Here is a 23,158-nt window from a genome sequence, read left to right as displayed (position 1 = left end):
TGAACAACAGATGCCCCTCTACGTTGCTTTCATTGATCTCACCAAAGCCTTTGACCTCGTCTTCAGACTACTAGAAAAGATTGGATGCCCACCAAAGCTACTAAGTATCATCACCTCATTCCATGACAATATGAAAGGCACAATTCAACATGGTGGCTCCTCCTCAGAGCCCTTTCCTATCCTGAGTGGTGTGAAACAGGGCTGTGTTCTCGCACCCACACTTTTTGGGATTTTCTTCTCCCTGCTGCTTTCACATGCGTTCAAGTCCTCAGAAGAAGGAATTTTCCTCCACACAATATCAGGGGGCAGGTTGTTCAACCTTGCCCGTCTAAGAGCGAAATCCAAAGTACGGAAAGTCCTCATCAGGGAACTCCTCTTTGCTGACGATGCTGCTTTAACATCTCACACTGAAGAGTGTCTGCAGAGTCTCATCGACAGGTTTGCGGCTGCCTGCAATGAATTTGGCCTAACCATCAGCCTCAAGAAAACAAACATCATGGGGCAGGATGTCAGAAATGCTCCATCCATCAATATTGGCGACCATGCTCTGGAAGTGGTTCAAGAGTTCACCTACCTAGGCTCAACTATCACCAGTAACCTGTCTCTAGATGCAGAAATCAACAAGCGCATGGGAAAGGCTTCCACTGCTATGTCCAGACTGGCCAAGAGAGTGTGGGAAAATGGCGCACTGACACGGAACACAAAGGTCCGAGTGTATCAGGCCTGTGTCCTCAGTACCTTGCTCTATGGCAGCGAGGCCTGGACAACGTATGTCAGCCAAGAGCGACGTCTCAATTCATTCCATCTTCGCTGCCTCCGGAGAATACTTGGCATCAGGTGGCAGGACCGTATCTCCAACACAGAAGTCCTCGAGGCGGCCAACATCCCCAGCTTGTTCACACTACTGAGTCAGCGGCGCTTGAGATGGCTTGGCCATGTGAGCCGCATGGAAGATGGCAGGATCCCCAAAGACACATTGTACAGCGAGCTCGCCACTGGTATCAGACCCACCGGCCGTCCATGTCTCCGCTATAAAGACGTCTGCAAACGCGACATGAAATCCTGTGACATTGATCACAAGTCGTGGGAGTCAGTTGCCAGCGTTCGCCAGAGCTGGCGGGCAGCCATAAAGACGGGGCTAAAATGTGGTGAGTCGAAGAGACTTAGTAGTTGGCAGGAAAAAAGACAGAGGCGCAAGGGGAGAGCCAACTGTGCAACAGCCCCGACAAACAAATTTCTCTGCAGCACCTGTGGAAGAGCCTGTCACTCTAGATATGGCCTTTATAGCCACTCCAGGCGCTGCTTCACAAACCACTGACCACCTCCAGGCGCTTACCCATTGTCTCTCGAGATAAGGAGGCCCAAAAGAAAAAAGAAAATAGTTTATTTTCCATCAACTGCCCCTGAAAGTAGCAATCTCAAAATATCTTGTCCACTTTCTGAGTTTGTGCAATTAGTTCTATAAAAATAATACATTTGGTCATCCTTCATTTAGTAGGCTTACTTAAAAATATTAAAATCTAATACTGTTATTTGGAAATGTAATTCCTTGTTTTTCAATTTATAAAACTTTAGTCTCAGGAGTGATGATACTGCTAATGATGCTAGAGATGTTTACTCATTGGAGACATAAAGTAGAAACATGGTTCAACATTGTTTATTGTCGGACAATAGAAGATGTCAACAATCATAAGTTTATTTTAGTTACTTCTGAAATCTATTCATTTTCAATTTTTGCACTTAGCAATATGCCTCATCAGTGTTTGAAGAGTGTGACTGCTATTGTCTCTCTTTAAGGCACATAGTGTTTTGCTAATTACAAACATTTTGAACTTTCTGGGGTCACTTTATATCGTCATAGTAAACAACAGGTGGACTTAATATTTTGTAGTGTGAAATAACATCCTTTCATTAAGTAAGGCCATCACAGTAATGAGATAAATCACGAGCATCAATTTATCCAGTTGGGACCACATAACCCTCTCGTACTTTTGCACTACCACTTTCACTTCCTTTTCACCCAAACTTGGCATCAATTACATTCACATTGTTCACATATGCCAGTGAGAAAGAAGAGTTTTTCTCCAAAGCAATGCCACATTCATCGTCAGCCTGTGAGATTGAGAATTAATTTCATCAAGTAAGCTTTCAAGTATCTCCTCATTCCTGGGACTTGGTTGGGGGGGAAACAGGTAGGTTCATGATCATAATGGCCGGGCAACCAATTTTCCCATTCTGCTACTGGTATTGCCATCACTGGAGTTAGTACTGTCAGAAGTAGGTTCTATCCCCAGCACAGGAGAATTATTCAATAATATAAAAGCAAAATACTGCAGATGCTGGAAATCTGAAATAAAAACAGAAGCTGCTGGAAATACATAGCAGCATCTGTGGAGAGCAAAACAGAGTTAATGTTTCAGGTCTGTGACCTTTGATCAGAACTTGCAAAGGTTAGAATTTTAACAGGCTTTGAGCAAATGAAAGGGTGGGTGGGGGAAGAAGAACAAAAGGGAAGGTCTATGATACGGTGGAGGCCAGGAGAGATTAAATTACAAATATGTCATGACCTTACTTTTTATGTTTTAATACAGGTCATTAAATAACCTAAAAGAAGAGGGCCCCAAATTTCTTTGAGATCAGGGCACACTCCCAACATAAAACAGTCAGGAGTGCAGGGGAGGGTGAGAAATCAAACATGACCCAGAATTGCTGGGTCTACACTGAGAAAGGTAGCCAACAGGAATTTCCACTGGTGCCTGTGACATTACAAGGAGATGGGACATCCAGGAGAGCTGTCCCCACCAGATTTCCCAAGGCTGCCACATCCTTCGTGTGCAGCAATCGGAACACCAGAGAGAATCTGGTGTAAGTGGGCATGGCTGGAAAGACTCCAGATGGTGCCTAAAAAAAAAAATGACATCAGCGCTCTTATAAAATGAGCCAACGACATGGACAGTGGCAAATTTTGGAGCAACTCCACCAGTAGTATCCCAGGACAGCTGTACAGAGCTGCATCTTCCTCCCTCGTTCCTCCCATCCACAACCCTCTAGTTACAGTCACCAGAGATATTTAAACTAGATGACCTCTCCCTGATTATGGATATTTTGGTAGGGTCAGGAACAGAAGGGGTGCAATAAAGAGAGAGGAGGGGGTCCGAGAACTTTTAGCCCCAGGATATTTTGCAACAATCAATTTACTAAATGGTAGCTCTGATGCTTAGTGTCTGAAATGTGTAGTACAATTTTTTTCTTGTGTATAATCTGAACTGGTCATCATTTCCTGGTTAGCTCCTGCTTTCAATATCATGTTATTACATTAATACTTGATGTACAATATGGCTCCAACACCTTCTTCATTTCCATTTTTCAATATTTAAGCTTCTTTGTTGTTCCGGATGAATTTTATTTGGGGAGGCTGTAGTGCTGGAACGCAAACATCTGTGGCACATCTTTTCCAGTTAAATTATGGATGTTCTATTACTTCAGCTGCAAAACACTTCACAACAGAACTGGAGTTTGATGGTTCAATGGTGAAAATGGGTTTACTTAGGCATAAATACTTAGCACATGCTAATCATGCCTTATTTTAATAACCACAATTTAGATTGTATCTTTTATATAATTAAACATATTGGGCTGAATTTTACTACCCTCTAGGAATGGATTGGGAGATGGGGGTCGGGCATAAAATGGTGAGGGAAGGTGGGGGGTGGAGTGGCTGTCGCCTTTCCAATGATATGGAATTTTATCAGCGGTGGGGTAGGTGGCCTTCCCGCTTAGAGGCCAATTGAGGCCCTTAAGTGGCCAATAAGGGCCTCTTCCCACCGCCGCTGGCATTTTATCAGCGACTGGTGGGCCCCCTGCCATGTGGGGAGATTGCCCAGTAAAGCCCAGTGCCCTCCTGATTGGACACTTTGTGGCCCATGGCGGGGCCCCCGGAGGCAGAAATATCCCTCCCTGATCTCACCAACCCTTCCCACCGGGGCCTACCTGATTGGCCCGGACAACCCCTCTGATTGGCCAGCAGCTCTTAGAGGCGGGCTCCCATCTTTTAAAGGGATGGGAGTCCTGGCGGCAGGCTGTTAATTGCCTGAGCGGCGAAAAATGCGGCCGGGGGTCCTCCAAACAGCTGAGGCTTTCCGGCCTGGTGTGGGACCTCTGTCTGCTCCCAGCCCTTGCAAATCTACAAACTTGCTTCACCAATGGCAATTAACCTTAGAATCTACATATTCAGGAGTTAGATTGAAAGGGATGGGCCAGATTAAATGGATCTGTATCCAAAGATTAGAATAATACATTGTGAACTGCATGTTATAATGTTATAAAACAAGCTCAAGAATGTTAAAACATTGTCTTTATTGGGTGATTTGGATGTGGAACTTGAACCTCCTTTAAAATGTTAGCTTGTTACTTAGGAGTGTCTGACATCGGTACAAAGCCATTTCCTGCCTGCGTTGGACTTAGTTTGATTAACCACAGGAAGGAACTGACTAAATATTATCAGCTTGAAGCTGTATACCACTTTCAACTGAACTTTCTTATAAATTAAATTAAATGCCTATCAGTTTCAAACAATAACTGCGAGTTAGCTCAATTCTGCAGGCAACTTTGGCTGATTTGGGAGTCGCATGCCCTTGACTTAAGCTGGAGATGAGGATAGTTGCACATAGTAACTTCAATTTCTTTACTCCGAGAAAGAAGTTTAGTAAATTGATTAATCTGGTAACAAATTACAGATGCCTACATTAGCAATGCGTAGGACATGGATGTTGCCAATGATTGAGAATAATTCCCGATTGAGAGAAGTGTCTGATCAATGGGGTGTTGGAAAAATCAATGGATTCTACATCACGTTACATTCCCCCTGGACAGAGGAGCCATGGAGATGTATAAAAAGAGAATCTGCATTTAAATAGTATCTTTCACAACCTCAGGATGTGAAAGCTCCTTACAGTCAATTAAGTACTTTTGAAGTGTAGTCATTGTTGTAATTTCAGGAATGCCTTTCAGGTGGAGTCCAAGACATGGTAAGCATTTTGGAAGCGAGTTGTGTGAAAATAAGCTTTTCCTAATAAGTTGATTGGACGTTGCAGTGGCAAGGCAAAATGGTGATGTATGAAATGGAGCTCGCACTCAGAAATGTTCATACTGTGATGTCCCAAACTCAGCTATGTTATCAACTGGAGTCATCTAGTGTTGGGCAAGCAAGTCATTTCAGCAATTTTTGGTCTCAATAGTTATGCAGTATGTGTTTACTTAAATGTCTGTCTCCAAGTTGCAGGCCTACAATTTTTCAAAAAACAAATTGTAAAATTTCCCAATCAATTTACAATACACATGAAATACTTAGCCCTTGATGTGGACAGTGGATGCATTCTTCTAGGGTATCCCTATCTGTTGGACTACAGCACTTCACCTTGACTTCTCCCTGTAAGTAACATATATTTAGTGCAGAATACAAGACTGCATCAGTACTGGTTTATGGGTGTGTACCATAGAATCCCTTGACTGACCCTGACATAAAAACAAACAAAAATATAGGATGCATCTAAAGTTAAGTACTGTACGTTCAGACTGCTAACCCAGTTTCCTTTCCTTCTACAACTAAATTACAAAACTGAAAGTTTCCCAGTTGTTGATTGAATTTATTCAATTTTATCCAGTGCGCAGCTGAACCTTACAGACTAGGAAAGTACTAGGTTCCCTCCCAGGTCCATGTTGAGATTAACTGATCTCAGCTGATACAGTGGTTTGGGACCTATGTTTGCCTTGGTGTATCTTAGTTCGGAAGGGACAAGTCGTACAGAAACAAAACAAAAAGTGCTGGAATTACTGAGCAGGTCTGGCAGCGTCTGTGGAGAAAGAAACAAAGTTAACGTTTCAGGTCTGTGACCTTTCATCAGAACTGGCAAAGGTTAGAAAAGAGTTAGGTTTTAAGCAAGTGAAGGGGAGGGGAGTGGGGGAGAGAACAAACGGGAAGGTGTTTGATATGGCAGAGGGAGATTAAATAACAAAGCTGTCCTGGGACAAAGGCAAAGTGTGTGTTAATGCTTATGGTGAAAGACAAAGCATTAGTCCAGAGAGAGGGTTAATAGCAGAATAATGAGCAGCTCAGACTACATGAAAAGCAGGCACATGGTTATAAAATGAAATATTAAAAAAAGGCCCGTCATGCTTGAACGTTATTGAACTCAATGTTAAGTCTGCAAGGCTGGAGAGATCAGTTGCTGCTCCTCCAGCTTGCGTTGATATTCACTGGAGCAGGCCAAAGACAGAAATGTTGGCATGAGAGCAGGGGGTAAGTGTTGAAATGGCAAGCAACCGGAAGCTCGGGGTCATGCTTTTGGACTGAGTGGAGGTGTTCAGCAAAGCGGTCACCCAACCTGCGTTTGGTCTCCCCAGTGTAGAGAAGACCACATTGTGAGCAGCGAATACAGTATACTAAATTGAAAGAAGTACACCTGCTTCACCTGAAAGGAGTGTTTGGGGCCTTGGATAGTGAGGTGAGAGGAGGTAAATGGGCAAGTATTACACCTCCTGCGATTGCCCCTTTCCCCTTTGTTCTCTCCCCTACTCCCCTCCCCTTCTCTTACTTGAAACCTAATTCTTTTCTAAACTTTGCCGGTTCTGATGAAAGATCACAGACCTGAAACGTTAACTCTGCTTCTCTCTCCGCAGACGCTGCCAGACCTGCTGAGTATTTCCAGCACTTTTTGTTTTGTTTCAGATTTCCAGCATCTGCAGTATTTTGCCTTTATACAAGTTGTACAGAGTTCCTTATAAATTCCAGTCGGAATATAACCATTGATACAGCATAGAAGGAGGTCATTTGGCCCTTCATTGCTCTTTGTTAGAACAAGGAAAAACTAATCTCACTGCCCTGCTCTCCTCATAGTCTGCATCTTCCTTTGCTTCACTCTTCCATTAACAGATGCCTCAATCACTCCCTGTGGCTAAGCTTTCTATAGTACAATAATTTTCTGCATAAAAATAAATCTTTTTACTCTCAGTGACAATTTTAAATCAATGCCCTTGTGACCAACTCCCCAACTAGAGGAGTTGGTCTCACCTTATCAAAACTCTTTATAATCTATTAAATTACTTTAGTTTTTTCTGTTCCCTTGGAAATAGTTCCAATATCTCTCACCACTCCACTTAACTAAGGTGTGTAATCCTTGCTTTTATGCTGCTGTGTGCACTCCACAGCTTTAATGTCTTTTCTAGAATGGGGCAACCAAATCTGCACAAAGTAGTCTTGTTGTAGGCTAACCATTGCCATGTACAAATTCATCATTTTCCCTTTGTGTCTGCAACTATGGCCCGATTGGCTTTCTTTACAGTAATACCAGTTGTAGTTGTACTGGATGGAACGCAGTAATTTTATATTGCATGTTTGGTGCTGGTGCTCCGCCAAGATTTTTAGTCTGATGATGTCGGAAGTGGAATGTCAAGCTTTCAATGATGTAATTACATAATTATTTTCATCTGTCATTTTAATATGTTTTTTAATAAGTAAGACCAGCACAAAACCTGAAGAATCATATTGCAAAAGTTCCTATCGCAGCAGATATACTGGTTGTTTTAGTGTTCCAGGAAGTGAGATGATCCAAAAATTCCCAACATAGCAACTCAAACTTAAAATTCCACCTATTGTAGTACAAACACAGATAGTTAATGCCTTGTTGTGATGCTTTGTCTAGCACAATAAGCCCAAACAATTATAAACAAAGTTAGGCAATAACTCATGCTTCAATGACTATATAGTATGTCTTTTTTTTTCTTTGCTTTTTTATACAGTTGAATATGTGTTTGTGATTTGTGCCTTTTTATATCTGTATGTTCTCACCTATAATACAATGCAGCAATATTGACATTTTTCTCTGGTTGCTTCCTCCGACTTGGTACAGTTCACGTCTTTTGTTTTTAAAGTGCTTGTTTCCTTTGAATGAGTGATTTGTTAACATTGATCCAAACAGAGTTCCTTTGGGTTGGGTTGAATGCGACAACGCTCACAGTAGAAAGTGCACCACAAAATAGTATGCTGCAAAATCACTCTGGAAAGTCCCCAGTGCTATCGCACTGTTCTAACGAAATGATCTCTGAAGGAAATAAATCCTATCACAAAGTTTGAGTTGCTTGTTTCATTTAATTAGAGATGAACTTAGTACTTTTACCAACACATTATTGACTAAGATTTATTTGACTTACTGATGGAGAATTGTAATTGTTTTTCCAGCCAGGTTTCTGAAATGCCGTGTTGTATTGTGAATGCACTCAATCATATAATTGTACAGAGTACAATCTGTCCATTGTGTTTAGCGAAATTTATGTAATAATCCTTTTTTTCCCCTGAAACAATCTATATGCAATCTCCGAAATGAATAGGAAGATCACAGAAGATATTATTTGATATGATTTAGGAAAAGCAGCTTCTGAGATTTACAGAACTGATTAATTCAACCCCTATTATTTGAAGTTTGAAGTAGGGCTGGCATCCTTTCTGAAATTTTTGGTATTGATCAGGTGAAAGACTCTGGTTTCACTTGCAGCTTGAATGATGTTACTTTACGATACAGCAATGCAGAAAGCCATACATAACTAAGGAAGCAGCTGAATTTGCCATTTATAAAATAGAACAATTTTTAACAATTGCTCAGAGACTTTTTATATTTCTTCCAATTGTTAATTGACCTGTTACAAATATTAATTGTTTATATAATTAAGTTTTAGAATACGTGTGATTTTGATGCAAAATATGCAGTATTTGTTGTTCAGTTGGTAAAATCTGGTCTGTGTTTGATATCCATTATTTTGAAGTGAGACTGCATGACCAAACCCTTTGAGATACTACATCTTCTGACTAGATTTAATGTCAACTTGATGCAATTGCTTGCCCTATCATCTCCAAATCAGAAGATTGTGGGTTCAAATCCTATTGTAGGATTTGAGGAATCTAGGATGAAACTCCAGTGCAGTACTAAAGGATCGGAGAATCATAGAAACATAGAATTTACAGCACAGAAATTGGCTATTCAGCCAATCATGTTCGTGCCGGCCTAATCCCACTTTTCAGCTCTTTGTCCGTAGCCTTGTAGGTTACGGCACTTCAAGTCTATATCCAAGTACTTTTTAAATGTTATGAGGGTTTCTGCCTACACTACCCTTTCAGGCAGTGAGTTCCAGATCCCCAGCACCCTCTGGGTGAAAAAAATTCCCCTCAAATTCCCTCTAAACCTCCTACCTCTTAGCCCAAATTAATGCCCCCTGGTTATGGACCCTTCAACCAAGGGGAACAGGGCCTTTCTATCTAGACTCCTCAGAATTTTATACACTTCTCCCCTCAGCCTCCTCTGTTCCAAAGAAAACAATCCTAGCTTAGCTAATATTTCCTCATAAAAGTCTCCAGTCTAGGCAACATTCTCATAAATCTCCTCTGTACCCTCTCTAGTGCAATCAGATCTTTCCTATAGTGCGACGACCAGAACTGCATGCAGTACTCCAGCTATTGCGTATCTAGTGTTTTGTACGGTTCCAGCGTAACCTCCCAGCTCTTATATTCTATGCCTCGGCTAATTGGCTAATTAAGGCAAATATTCCGTATGCCTACTTGACCACCTTATCTACCTGTCCAGCCACCTTCAGGGATCTGTGGACATGCACTCCAAGGTCCCTCTGTTCCTCTACACTTCTCAGTAACCTACCTTTTGTGTACTCCCTTGCTTTGGTAGCCTTCCCCAAATGCATTCCCTCACAATTTTCCAGGATTGAACACCATTTGCCATGGTATCACCTACCTGACTAGTCCATTGATATCTTCCTGCAGTCTACAGCTTTCTTCTTCATTATCAACCACACAACCAATTTTTGTATTGTCTGCAAACTTCTTTATTATACCCTCTACATTTAAGTCCATATCATTGATATATGTACCACAACAAGCAAGGGACCTAATACTGAGCCCTGTGGAACTCTACTGGAAATAGGCTTCCTATTCCACAAAAACACCCATTGACCATTAAGCTTTGCTTCCTGCCTCTGAGCCAATTTTGGATCCAACCTGGCACTTTGCCTTGGATCCCATGGGCTTTTACTTTCATGACCAGTCTGTCATGTGGGACCTTATCAAAAGCCTTGCTAAGTTCATATAGACTAATCAAATGCACTACCCTCATTGACCCTCTTTGTTACCTACTCAAAAAATTCAATCATGTTTGTCAGACACGACCTTCCCTTAACAAATCTGTGCTTTGATTAATGTGTCTTTCTAAATGAAGATATATACTGTCTCTTAGAATATTTTCCAGTAATTTTCCCACCACTGAGGTTAGGCTGACTGGCCTGTAATTACCTGGTCTGTCCCTTTCTTCCTTTTTAAACAATGGTACAACATAAGCTGTCCTCCAGTCCTCTGGCACAACACCTGTAGCCAGAGAGGTTTGGAACATGATGGTCAGAGCCTCCGCTATTTCTTCTCTTGCTTCCCTTAACAGCCTAGGATACATTTCATCCCGACCTGGGGATTTATCCACTTTCAAAGATGTCAAACTCCTTAATACTTCCTCTCTCACTATATTAATTTCATCTAATATCTTGCACTCCTCCTCCCTGATGGCAATGTCTGTATTGTCCCTCTGTTTTGTGAAAACAGATGCAAAGTATTCATTAAGAACCATACCAATGTTCCCTGCCTCCACATACAGGTTACCCTCTATGGGCCCAAATAGGCCCGACTCTTTCTTTAGTTATCCGCTCGCTCTTTATGTATTTATAAAAAAATCTTTTAGATTTTCCTTGATTTTACTTGCCAAAATTTTTTCATGCCCTCTCTTTGCTTTCTTACTTTCCTTTATAATTTCACTCGTACAGTTTTTATATTCCTCTAGATTTTCTGCAATATTGAGCCCTCGGTATCTGTCATAAGCTTCCCTTTTTTCTTTATCCACTCCTTTAAGCCCCTACACATCCAGAGGGCTCAGGTTTTGTTGGTCCCAACCTTTTTCTTTAAGGGAACATACTTGCTCTGAAGCCTCACGATCTCTTTCTTCAATGCCTCCCACTGATCTGGCACTAATTTACCTTTAAGTTTTTTTTCATGGGATGTGGGCGACGTTGGGCAGGCCAGCATTTATTGCCCATCCCTAATTGCCCTTGAGAAGGTGGTGGCGAGCTGCCTTCTTGAACCGCTGCAGTCCAGTTGGGGTAGGTATACCCACAGTGCTGTTAGGAAGGGAGTTCCAGGATTTTGACTCAGCGACAGTGAAGAAACGGTGATATAGTTCCAAGTCAGGATGGTGTGTGACTTGGAGGGGAACTTGCAGGTGGTGGCGTTCCCATGTATTTGCTGCCCTTGTCCTTCTAGTTGGTAGAGGTTGCGGGTTTGGAAGGTGCTGTCTAAGGAGCCTTGGTGCATTGCTGCAGTGCATCTTGTAGATGGTACACATTGCTGCCACTGTGCATCGGTGGTGGAGGGAGTGAATGTTTGTAGATGGGGTGCCAATCAAGCGGGCTGCTTTGTCCTGGATGGTGTCGAGCTTCTTGAGTGTTGTTGGAGCTGCACCCATCCAGGCAAGTGGAGAGTATTCCATCATACCCCTGAGTTGTGCCTTGTAGATGGTGGACAGGCTTTGGGGAGTCAGGAGGTGAGTTACTCGCCACAGGATTCCTCGCCTCTGACCTGCTCTTGTAGCCACGGTATTGATATGGCTACTCCAGTTCAGTTTCTGGTCAATGGTAGCCCCTAGGATGTTGATAGTGGGGGATTCAGCGATGGTAATGCCATTGAATGTCAAAGGGAGATGGTTAGATTCTCTCTTGTTGGAGATGGTCATTGCCTGGCACTTGTGTGGCACGAATGTTACTTGCCACTTATCAGCCCAAGCCTGGATATTGTCCAGATCTTGCTGCATTTCAACACGGACTGCTTCAGTATCTGAGGAGTCGCGAATGGTGCTGAACATTGTGCAATCATCAGCAAACATCCCCACTTCTGACCTTATGATTGAAGGAAGGTCATTGATGAAGCAGCTGAAGATGGTTGGACCCAGGACACTACCCTGAGGAACTACTGCAGTGATGTCCTGGAGCTCAGATGATTGACCTCCAACAACCACAACCATCTTCTTTTGCGCTAGGTATGACTCCAGCCAGTGGAGGGTTCTCCCCCTGATTCCCCCATTGACCTCAGTTTTGCTAGGGCTCCTTGATGCCAGACTTGGTTAAAAGCTGCCTTGAAGTCAAGGGCAGTCACTCTCACCTCACCTCTTGAGTTCAGCTCTTTTGTCCATGTTTGAACCAAGGCTGTAATGAGGTCAGGAGCTTAGTGGCCCTGGTGGAACCCAAACTGAGCATCACTGAGCAGGTTATTGCTAAGCATGTGCCGCTTGATGGCACTGTTGATGACACCTTCCATCACTTTACTGATGATTGAGAGTAGGCTGATGGGGCGGTAATTGTCTGGGTTGGATGTCCTGCTTTTTGTGTACAGGACATACCTGGGAAATTTTCCACATTGCCGAGTAGATGCCAGTGTTGTAGCTGTACTGGAACAGCTTGGCTAGGGGCGCGGCAAGTTCTGGAGCACAGGTCTTCAGTACTATTGCTGGAATATTGTCAGGGCCCATAGCTTTTGCAGTATCCAGTGCCTTCAGTCGTTTCTTGATATCACGCGGAGTGAATCGAATTGGCTGATGTCTGGCATCTGTGATGCTGGGGACTTCAGGAGGGGGCCGAGATGGATCATCAACTCGGCACTTCTGGCTGAAGATTGTTGCAAATGCTTCAGCCTTATCTTTTGCACTGATGTGCTGGCCTCTCCCATGACTGAGTATGGGGATATTTGTGGAGCCACCTCCTTCAGTTAGTTGTTTAATTGTCTACCACCATTCACGGCTGGATGTGGCAGGACTGCAGAGCTTAGATCTGATCCGTTGGTTATGGAATCGCATGCTTTTAAAACAGTTTGGCACGCAGATAGTCCTGTGTTGTAGCTTCACCAGGTTGACACCTCATTTTGAGGTATGCATGGTGCTGCTCCTGGCATGCCCTCCTGCATTCTTCATTGAACCAGGGTTGGTCTCCTGGCTTGATGGTAATGGTAGAGTGGGGAATATACCCGGCCATGAGGTTACAGATTGTGGTTGAGTGATGGCCCACAGCGCCTCATGGATGCCCAGTTTTGCATTGCTAGATCTGTTCGAAATCTATCCCATTTAGCACGATGGTAGTGCCACACAACACGATGGACGGTATCCTCAATGTGAAGGCGGGACTTCGTCTCCACAAGGACTGTGCGGTGGTCATTCCTACCAATACAGTCATGGACAGAAGCATCTGCAGCAGGCAGATTGGTGAGGACGAGGTCAAGTATGTTTTTCCCTCGTGTTGGTTCCCCCACCACCTGCCGCAGACCCAGTCTAGCAGCTCTATCCTTTAGGACTCGGCCAGCTCGGTCAGTAGTGGTGCTACCGAGCCACTCTTGGTGATGAACATTGAAGTCCCCCACCCAGAGTACTTTTTGTGCCCTTGCTACCCTCAGTGCTTCCTCCAAGTGGTGTTCAACATGGTGGAGTACTGATTCATCAGCTGAGGGAGGGCGGTAGGTAATCAGTAGGAGGTTCCCTTGCCCATGTTTAACCTGATGCCATGAGACTTCATGGGGTCCGGAGTCGATGTTGAAGACTCCCAGGGCAACTCCCTCCCTACTGTATACCACTGTGCCGCCACCTCTGCTGGGTCTGTCCTGCCAGTGGGACAGGACATACCCAGGGATGGTGATGGCAGTGTCTGGGACATTTTCTGTCAGGTATGATTCCTTGAGTATGACTATGTCTGGCTGTTGCTTGACTAGTCTGTGGGACAGCTCTCCCAACTTTGGCACAAGCCCCCAGGCTTGCAGGGTCGACAGGGCTGGGTTTGCCATTGTCGTTTCCAGTGCCTAGCTCGATGCCGGGTGGTCCCTCTGGTTTCATTCCTTTTTATTGACTTCGTAGCGGTTAGGTACAACTGAGTGGCTTGCTAGGCCATTTCAGAGGGCATGTAAGAGTGAACCACATTGCTGTAGATCTGGAGTCAAATGTAGGCCAGACCAGATAAGGACGGCAGATTTCCTTCCCTAAAGGACATTAGTGAACCTGATGGGTTTTTACAACAATCGACAATGGTTTCATGGCCATCATTAGACTAGCTTTTAATTCCAGATTTATTAATTAAATTCAAATTCCACCTTCTGCTGTGGTGGGATTCGAACCCATGTCCCCAGAGAAATACCCTGGGTCTCTGGGTTATTAGTCCAGTGACAATACCACTACGCCACCGCCTACCCTGTAGCAGTTTCCAGTTCACTTAAGCTAAATCACATCTCATCTCAGCTTAGTAAAATTAGCTTATCCCAATTGAGAACTTTTATTCCTAAACTATCTTTTTCCTTTTCCAAAACTACCTTAAATCTAACTGAATTATGATGACTTTCACCGAAGTGCTCCCCAACTGATACCCCTTCCATCTGCCCAGCTTCATTCCCTGAAACTAATTCCAGAACCTTTGTGGATATTGGTCCCAGTTCTGTTGAGGTCCTGCCAGAGTGCTGCATTATCCAAGATTTATTTATTTAATTTAGAGATACAGCACTGAAACAGGCCCTTTGGCCCACTGAGTCTGTGCCGACCAACAACCACCCATTTATACTAACCCTACAGTAATCTCATATTCCCTACCACCTACCTACACTAGGAGCAATTTACAATGGCCAATTTACTTATCACCTGCAAGTCTTTGGCTGTGGGAGGAAACCGGAGCACCCGGCGAAAACCCACACGGTCACAGGGAGAACCTGCAAACTCCACACAGGCAGTACCCAGAATTGAACCCAGGTCCCTGGAGCTGTGAGGCTGTGGTGCGAACCACTGTGCCGCCCAAAGATGCTGACTTTTGGATGATCCTGATGGTCTACTTTTGTCCTGGATACACAAGCATGAGGAGATAAACCGAGGTCCCATCTGGCTCTTCAGATGAGCATAAAAGATGCTATGGCGTATTTTGAAGAAGAGCAGGGAGCTTTCCTGGTGTTCTACTCAACATTCCTGCCTCAACTAGTACCATCAAAAAAGCAGATTAACTGGTCATTCATTTCCTTTGCTGTTTATGGGGCCTTATTGTGCATAAATTAGTTGCTGCATTTTGCTACATAATAACGGTCTCTACACATTTGGCCAACCTGAGGATACAAGTCATAAGTTCTTTCTTCAAGACTACTGTAAGTAGGATAATTGTCAGTCCCCAAGTATGCGCGCACTCTTGCTAACATTATAGAAAAAATGTACAGGTTTAGATTGTAAGGGATAAGATCCACTTAAGGGAACTGCTGTTAGAGCACTAACTGTGAAAACAGTCCATAAAAATCTGAAATTGGCACAGAACTGAGCATTATCAATGCATTGTTCACCCAATACACTGAAATGATACAAGGAAAGGGATGTGGTTAGCATCTATTGCAAAAAGACAGATAAATAGGTGTTGCACCTTTTCCTGCCTTTGCCAGAGAACGTATTTCCTCTGAAGCTTGTCTTTTGTTTGTATCACAACAGCATGTTGCTTAACCTTGAAATAATTCTATAAGTATGTTATTGCAGCATGCTTAATTTAACTGAGAAATGGTGTGTTCAGTTTCTGAGAGGAATTGGTTCAACATTTTCCCCCGACTCCTTACAAATCTATTAAATTTGTTCAATGGTTACTTAGAATTTACAACACAGAAATAGGCCATTCAGCCCAATGGGTCTATGCCAGTGTTTACACTCCACGGGAGCCTCCTCTCTCAAAACTTCATCTAACCCTATCAGCATATCCTTCTATTCCTTTCTCTCTCATGTACGTTTCTAGCTTCCCCTTAAATGCACCTATTCTATTCATCTCAACTACTCCATGTGGTAGCAAGTTCTACATTTGAATCACTCTCTGGATAAAGAAATTTCTTCTGAATTCCTTATTGGATTCATTAGTGACTATCTGACATTTATAGCCCCTAATTTTGGACTCCACCCCAATTGGAAATATCATCTTTATGTGTTATCCTTTCAAACCCCATCATAATTTTAAAGACTTCTGTTAGATTTCAAGAACCATATGTTGAACAGATACTTTAATAGACAGGAGTTTATTGCTTATGATGTTATCCAAGGTAATATATAGTTCCTGAAAAAGAATTAAAATTTGAATTGATTTAATTAAGGGAATACCATTCACTTCCTATCCATCATACATTTTTTTCATGTCCATGTGAAGCGCCATTTTCTTCATTAAAGGCACTATGTAAATGCAAGCAGTTGTTACATACGAATATGATGAGTTGTTACACTCGAAAGAAACATATATATGAACAAAGATATTCTTTTGATACAGAAGTCAGAATGTCTGTAAACTCTGAGCTTTAGAAACATTTTTTTATATATAAGGTTAAAGAATGATAGTCTGATCTGTAATTGATTACAGGATTTATTTCAAAACCTTGCAGCAGCAGAATATTGCATTCCGTGTTATTTATATGGTGCATCCTTTGACTTACCATGAGAAGTGCCACAGACTTTTTTTTAAAGCAATAGATTAAAACTGTATGTCGGTACATATAGCTATCACGTAGCAGGTTTAAAACAGCACTTTCTCCAATATCTAGATATGTGAAATTCAAAATGAGACTAGTTGTGATTTCAGTGCTATGGTTAGTTTAGAAGAGAGATCATTAGCTTGCTGATAATTACACAATGGGGATGGTTCCAAGCTATATAGAGCAGGAAGATCATAGCTTTGATCTCTAATCGATCCTGAGTTTGTTGATCTTAGCCACGTGAGAGTGGAGAGCCTTTGCTACTTCAGCAAATCTTTGGGTTCATGGAGGAAATATCAGCCTGGATTTCCATTCCCTGATTACTGCAAGAGGTGTGTATTTATACTTTCTCAACAGTTGTTGCCATATATTGTCCAGTCTCATATATGAAGACCAACAGTTGATCGAGGTACAGGAGGATTGTCAGCAATAATGGCACCATACCCCAGCAGGAGTCCATAAAGTGCAGGATTTGTTTCTTTGCATTTTTTCATATCAAGATGCTCTCATTGCTGATATATCTTGCATAGACTAAGCATTATTAGCTGAATAAATAGTGTCAAATAAAACACTAAAAGAACATGCATCATTTTGTGCTTGCTTTCCTCTTTTGTTTGATTTAGGTCAAGAGGATTATGACAGGCTCCGCCCACTATCCTACCAAGATACAAACATCTTCTTAATCTGTTATGATGTCACAAACCCCACAAGTTTTGACAACGTCCGTATTAAGGTGAGGGGGAAAATTATGTCTTCTATTTTTGACAGAAACAAAATCATGGTAGTTAATGCTCATTTGTAAGAGCAATTTTTTGGGGGTAAATTGCTCGTCAGTTCACAAGTGCACTTTATCAGCCACCATCAGTTTTATACAGCTTATTACGACATATTAACATTTTCATACATAAAATATTTCGAGCATTAATAGCCCTAATTAAAAAGATACTTGCAATGTTAAGTCATAAGAGCCATAATGGCACAGGAGGCTGCCATTCAGCTCATTGAGTCCGTGCGGACTCTCTATAGAGCAATCCAGTCAGTCCCATTCCCCTGTTCTATCCCTGTTGCCCTGCTAGTTTATTTCCCTCCAGTGCCTATCCAGTTTCCTTTTGAAATCATTCCTCGTCTCCGCTTCCACCACCCTGATAGGCAGAGAGTTTCAGGTTATGACCACTCACTGCCTAAAAAACTTTTTCCTCACATACCCACTGTATCTCTTGCCCAAAACCTTAAATCTGTGTCCTCTAGTCCTTGTACAATCAACTAATGGGAACAGCCTTACTCTGTCTAACTTATCTAAACTTGTCAAAATCTTGTACACCTCTATCAAATCTCCCCTCAACCTTCTTTGCTCCAATAGGAACAACCCCAACTTCTTCAACCTAACCTTCTAGCTAAATTCCCTCATCCCTGGAACCATTCTGGTAAATCACCTCTGCACTAACTTTTTGCAGTGAGTTTAATTGATAATTAATTCACAAATGCAACAATTTCATGAAACTCACCGGGAGGTTTAGGTGAGCTGCCATTTTTGTGAGGCTAATAGCAAATTGTCAGCAACTTGTGCCGATTTGCAATTCATGGGGTATCTCTTCCTCACCACAAGTTGCTGGACAATTTACACATTAACAACACAAGCACCGTTAAACTTGGTTATTTTGGAAGCAAATTCTGGGCCTTTGCTCTGATCAAAATGATAATTAAAAGCAACTGAAGCACAAGTAACTCTCATACATGCTTTGGAAAAGACTTTGTGGAACAGTTCTTGACAAATATGAAATGCTGTACATATCTGCAAGTGATATTAAAGCAAACATGTTTTTTGTTGTATTTCCTCAACAATGGTAGTGGGTCCCAGAAGTAAATCACTTTTGCAAGGAAGTCCCCATGCTCCTGATAGGTTGCAAAACAGACCTTCGAATGGATAAAGAACGCTTGAGAAGACTGAGAGCTGCCCAGCTGGAACCTATCACCTATAATGAGGTATAGTGACTGAATGATGTCAAAATGGCTGTAATGCAGTGTTGAAGCAAAGTACATGGCTCTGCTGTTTTCCAAACTAATCCTCCAAAAAGGAAAATCTTGTTTTTCGAGGAAATATAAATTTTCTTTTGATGTTTGAACTGAGTTCATGTAACAGATATAATTACCTAAGTTCTGCCTGTTTGCAGTACATTAAAAACATGATAAAAATTTAATACCGAAGTGAAATTTCAAACTGTGCATTTGAAGGATCCTCTCTTTCTGTTGCCAATTTTCTCCTTTTTGCTCAAGGTGTTGTCTTGTTACTGAGATGTAGTTCCACAGGTGCCACATGCTATTATTTAGCATGCTTGAGCCAGATCAACAAACATTGGGAGGCAGTTTGGCTGCAGGAGACATCACAAAGTAACCAGATCCTGTCCTTAGCCAACATCTACATATGAGCACTTTCAGACACTTTAGGTGCATTGGAACACCATAGGTGCATGTCTCACACCTCCTGGCTTGGACATATATTGCTACTCCTTCATTGTCACTGGGTCAAAATCCTGGAACTCTCTCCTGAATATCATTGTGGGAATACCTTCACTGAACAGACTGTAGTGATTCAAGAAGACTGGCCACCACCTTCTGAAGGGCATCTAGGGATGGGCAATAAATGCCAGCCTTGCAAGGGACACTCCTATCCTGAGAATTAGTTTTTTAAAATCTTCTCTAACTTATGAGTGCTAAGATCAATTTTTGCCACTATGGTTTAGATCAGATAATTCTACACAGACTGGGGAGTTGAAATAGGACCAGAGAGGCAAGTGAATGCTGTATTCATAGCACAAATTTTTTGATTGTGTATAAAAATTATTGAAAAGTAAAATGTTGGTGATATGATTGAATAGTAGTCATGGACTTTAGATATATATGTTTCCCAAGTTTAGGATACATTAAAAATCAAACAGACTCAAAATTATGTTCACTTCTTTCAGCCTATTTTTGGTTAGCCATGTCAATTTGCCACAACTTTTTCTTATCGTAGCAATCTTTTGCTAAAAAGTTCTAAGAATGCAGCAGTCAGTATCAGTGTATCTTTGTCAATGGTGGCAAAATGCCAATGCAGCAAGCTTATGTGCAGAAGAATGTCCAAGCAGATGAAGGGTCACTGACCTGAAACATTAACCCTGCTTCTGTCTCCACAGATGCTGCCAGATCTGCTGAGTATTTCCAACATTTCATGTTTTTATTTCAGATTTCCAGCATCTGCAGTATTTTGCCTTTATTTATCCAAGGAGAATTATAGTCTTTGCTAAGAATATGCACGCTGTCCTGGAGTTATGAAACAGCTCAAGTAAAAGATCCTTATGATTCAAAAGAGCTCTCCCAAACACCCAGATAGATTTTGAGTTTGGAAAGATCAATAATAATAATCAAAAAGGAGATTTGATTGAGGTGTTGAAAATCATGAGGGGTCTAGACAAAGTAGATCGAAAGAAACTGTCTCCATTGGTGTAAGTGTCGAGAAGCAGTGGATGTGGATTTAAGGAACCAAAGGTGACATGCAGCGAGTGGTTACGATTTGGAAAGCACTGCCTGAAAGGGTGGTGGAGGCAGATTCAATTGTGGCTTTCTAAAGTGAATTAGATAAGTGCTAGGAAGGAAAAAAACTTGCTGGGTTACAGGAAAAGGGCAGCAGCTGGATTGCTTTTGCAGAGAGTCAACATGGACTCAACAGGCCGAATGACCACCTTCTGTGCTATAACTATTCCATAATCACTGTGCCAAAACTCTTGTGGGTAGCCCTTCCCATCTGAGTGAGAAACTGATCTTTCCTCTTCCATTCAGTTTTCCTGACTTGTAGGAATTACTGAACAGCCCAGTCCAAGCCTGGTCCATAAACTAGTACAAAATCAGAGAAATGATGGCAAACAGTAAAAAAAAGAGAAAAATGTAGGCAAAAAAGGAACTGAAAGTAAAACTGGAAACTATAGAAACCATTAGAAGAGACAAGAGAAACTAAAAAAGATGAAGTGAAATGGAGAAAAAAAAGTAGAGAAATAGAAAAAACGTAATGATTAAAAAAAATGTAGTTTAAAAAAAAAAAGTGGAAGTTAAGGAAGCTGACAGATTCTGAACAAGTCACAACAGTCAACATTTACAATGGAACCAATGAAAGCATCAACCAAGCACATTTGTAACTTTTAATTAAAGCCTTTAGAAAACTGCATGTTGTTTATGTAGCACCTTTCATGGTCTCAGGAAGTCCCAAAGTGTTTCACAGCCAATTCAGTACTTTTTAAGTGTAGTTACTGTTGGAATGCAGGGAAATATGGTGGCCAATGTGCACAACACAAGGTCCCACAAGCAGCAATGATAAATAGAATCGGACAATGGTTAGAGCACAGAAGGAGGCCGTATGGCCTGTCGTGTCTGTGCTAGCTTTCTGCAAGAGCAACTCACCTACTCCCACTCCCCCACCTTTGCCTTGTAGCGCTAAAATTTATTTCGCTTTAAAACCCAATTCCCTTTTGAAAGCCACAACTGAATCTGTCTCCACCACATCCTCAGGTAGTGCATTCCAGATCCTTTGTGTAAAAAAGCTTTTCCTCATGTCACGTGCTTCTTTTGCCAATCACCTTTTGGTACCAATTAATTGTCCTCTGGTTCCGAAACCTTCCGCCAATGGGAACAGTTTCTCCCCATCTACTCTGTCCAGATCCCTCATGATTTTGAACACCTCGACCAAATCTCAATCTTTTGCAAGGGGAACAGCCCCAGCTTCTCCAATCTATCCATATAACTGAAGTTCCTCATTGCTGGAAGCATTCTTGTGAATTGTTTCTGCACCCTCTCCAATGCCTTCACAGCCTTTGTAGAGCATGGTGCCCAGGATAGGACACAATATTCCAGTTGAGGCCAAATCAGTGTTTTACAGAGGTTCATCATAGCTTCCTTGTTTTTGTACTCTGTGCCCCTACTTAAAAACCCCTGGATCCTGCTTTATTAACCACTTTCTCAACCTGCACTGCCACCTTCAATGATTTGTGCACACATACTCCCATGTCCCTCTGCTCCTGCACCCCCCTTTAGAATTGTACCCTTTAGTTTATATTGTCTCTCCTCATTCTTCCTACCAAAATGAATCACTTCACACTTCTCTGCATTAAACTTCATCTGCCACTTGTTCACTCATTCCATCAGCCTGTCTAAGGCCTCTTGACACTATCACTATCCTTCTCAAAGTTCACAATATTTCCAAGTTTTGTGTCATCTGCAAATTGTGAAATTGTGCCCTGTACACCCAAGTCTAGGTCATTAATATACATCAAGAAAAGCAGTGGTCCTAACACTGACTGCTGGGGAACCTCACTATATATCTTCCTTCAGTCTGAAAAACAACCATTCCCCACTACTCTGTTTCCAGTCACTCAGCCAACATTGTATCCATGCTGCTACTGTCACTTTTATTCCATGGGCTTTAACTTTGCTGACAAGCCTGTTATGTGGCACTTTATCAAGTGCCTTTTGGAAGTCCATGTACACCACATCAACCACATTACCCTGAACAACCCTCTCTGTTAAGTCATCAAAAACCTCAAACAAGTCAAACAAACACGATTTGCTCTTAACAAAGGCTTTCCTTAATTGGTACCAAATTATCCCAAATTATCATCACTAAAAGCTTTCCCACCACCGCGATTAAATTAAAATGATGAGATAATCTGTTGAGGGATAAATATTTCCCAGAACACTGGGAGAACTCCGCTGCTCTTCTTTTATTAGTGCCATGTGATCTTTTACTTGCACCTGAGATTGTTTAATGTTTCCTGTACCTCCAACAGTCCACTGTCCTCAGTATGGCATTGAAATGTCAGACTACATAACAAGTTCCAGTCTCTGGAGTGGGCTGTGAACCCATGACCTTCTCACTGAGCCAAGGCTAACACTTAATAAGTACTTTGTCGGTAGCACAAATTACCTTTGTGGCCAATAAGATCATATTTCAGTACTATTTTTAGAGCAAGCTATTTCTGATGATCCAGATACACAACCTGCCTAAAATTACCCAACATACCAACACCTTATACTCTACCATAATAACCGGATACAAGCTTATTCTTAACACTCCATTGTACCCATTCTCTAACAAATCAAAACTGTTCTCATCGTTCTTCACTTGTATACGAACTTAATCACTTTTCAATTGTTTTAGCTTTTGGTGTACAGAGAAAGATACATTTCTTCATCAGATTGAGCAATGTATGTGCCTCTGCAATCATGGTAGAGCCTTGGACCCCCAATCAGGGAGCTTGAGTTTGAATCCTGGTCCTAAATAATGGGCTGGATTTGTGAGAGCAGCGGCCTTCCGTCATGATATTACGCACAGGGGCTGATTTCAATAGAGGGGGCAGGGCAGCCGCCCCCGATGACATAGAGGGGGCGGCCGTTGTGTCCCCGGCAATGGTGTCCAACGCCACCTTGCAGGTGCCATTTTTAAAGGGCTTTAAGCCCTTAGCAGGGATTTTAATTTTTAAAGTTACAGTAGTCCTAATGTTTTTTTTTAAATGAACAATTGGTATATGGAGGCCC

The 23,158-nt window shown here is 42.1% G+C and overlaps 1 protein-coding gene across 12 annotated transcripts in view; it reads left to right on the top strand.

Annotated features, from left to right (window-relative positions):
• The window catches only part of rhof (ras homolog family member F), a 148,484-nt gene that overhangs the window by 6,587 nt on the left and 118,739 nt on the right, over window positions 1–23,158 (top strand). For all 12 annotated transcript variants that reach the window (XM_068055011.1, XM_068055010.1, XM_068055013.1 and 9 more), the window contains exons 3-4: window positions 17,221–17,330; window positions 18,446–18,580. In XM_068055011.1, the coding sequence (XP_067911112.1) occupies window positions 17,221–17,330; window positions 18,446–18,580 (245 nt within the window). The remainder of the gene's footprint in view (window positions 1–17,220; window positions 17,331–18,445; window positions 18,581–23,158) is intronic.

Source organism: Heterodontus francisci, chromosome 23, assembly GCF_036365525.1.
Source record: "Heterodontus francisci isolate sHetFra1 chromosome 23, sHetFra1.hap1, whole genome shotgun sequence".
Taxonomy (NCBI): Eukaryota; Metazoa; Chordata; class Chondrichthyes; order Heterodontiformes; family Heterodontidae; genus Heterodontus; species Heterodontus francisci.
The sequence above is the reverse complement of the archived record's forward strand: the minus strand, read 5'-3'. Positions and strand labels throughout refer to the sequence as shown.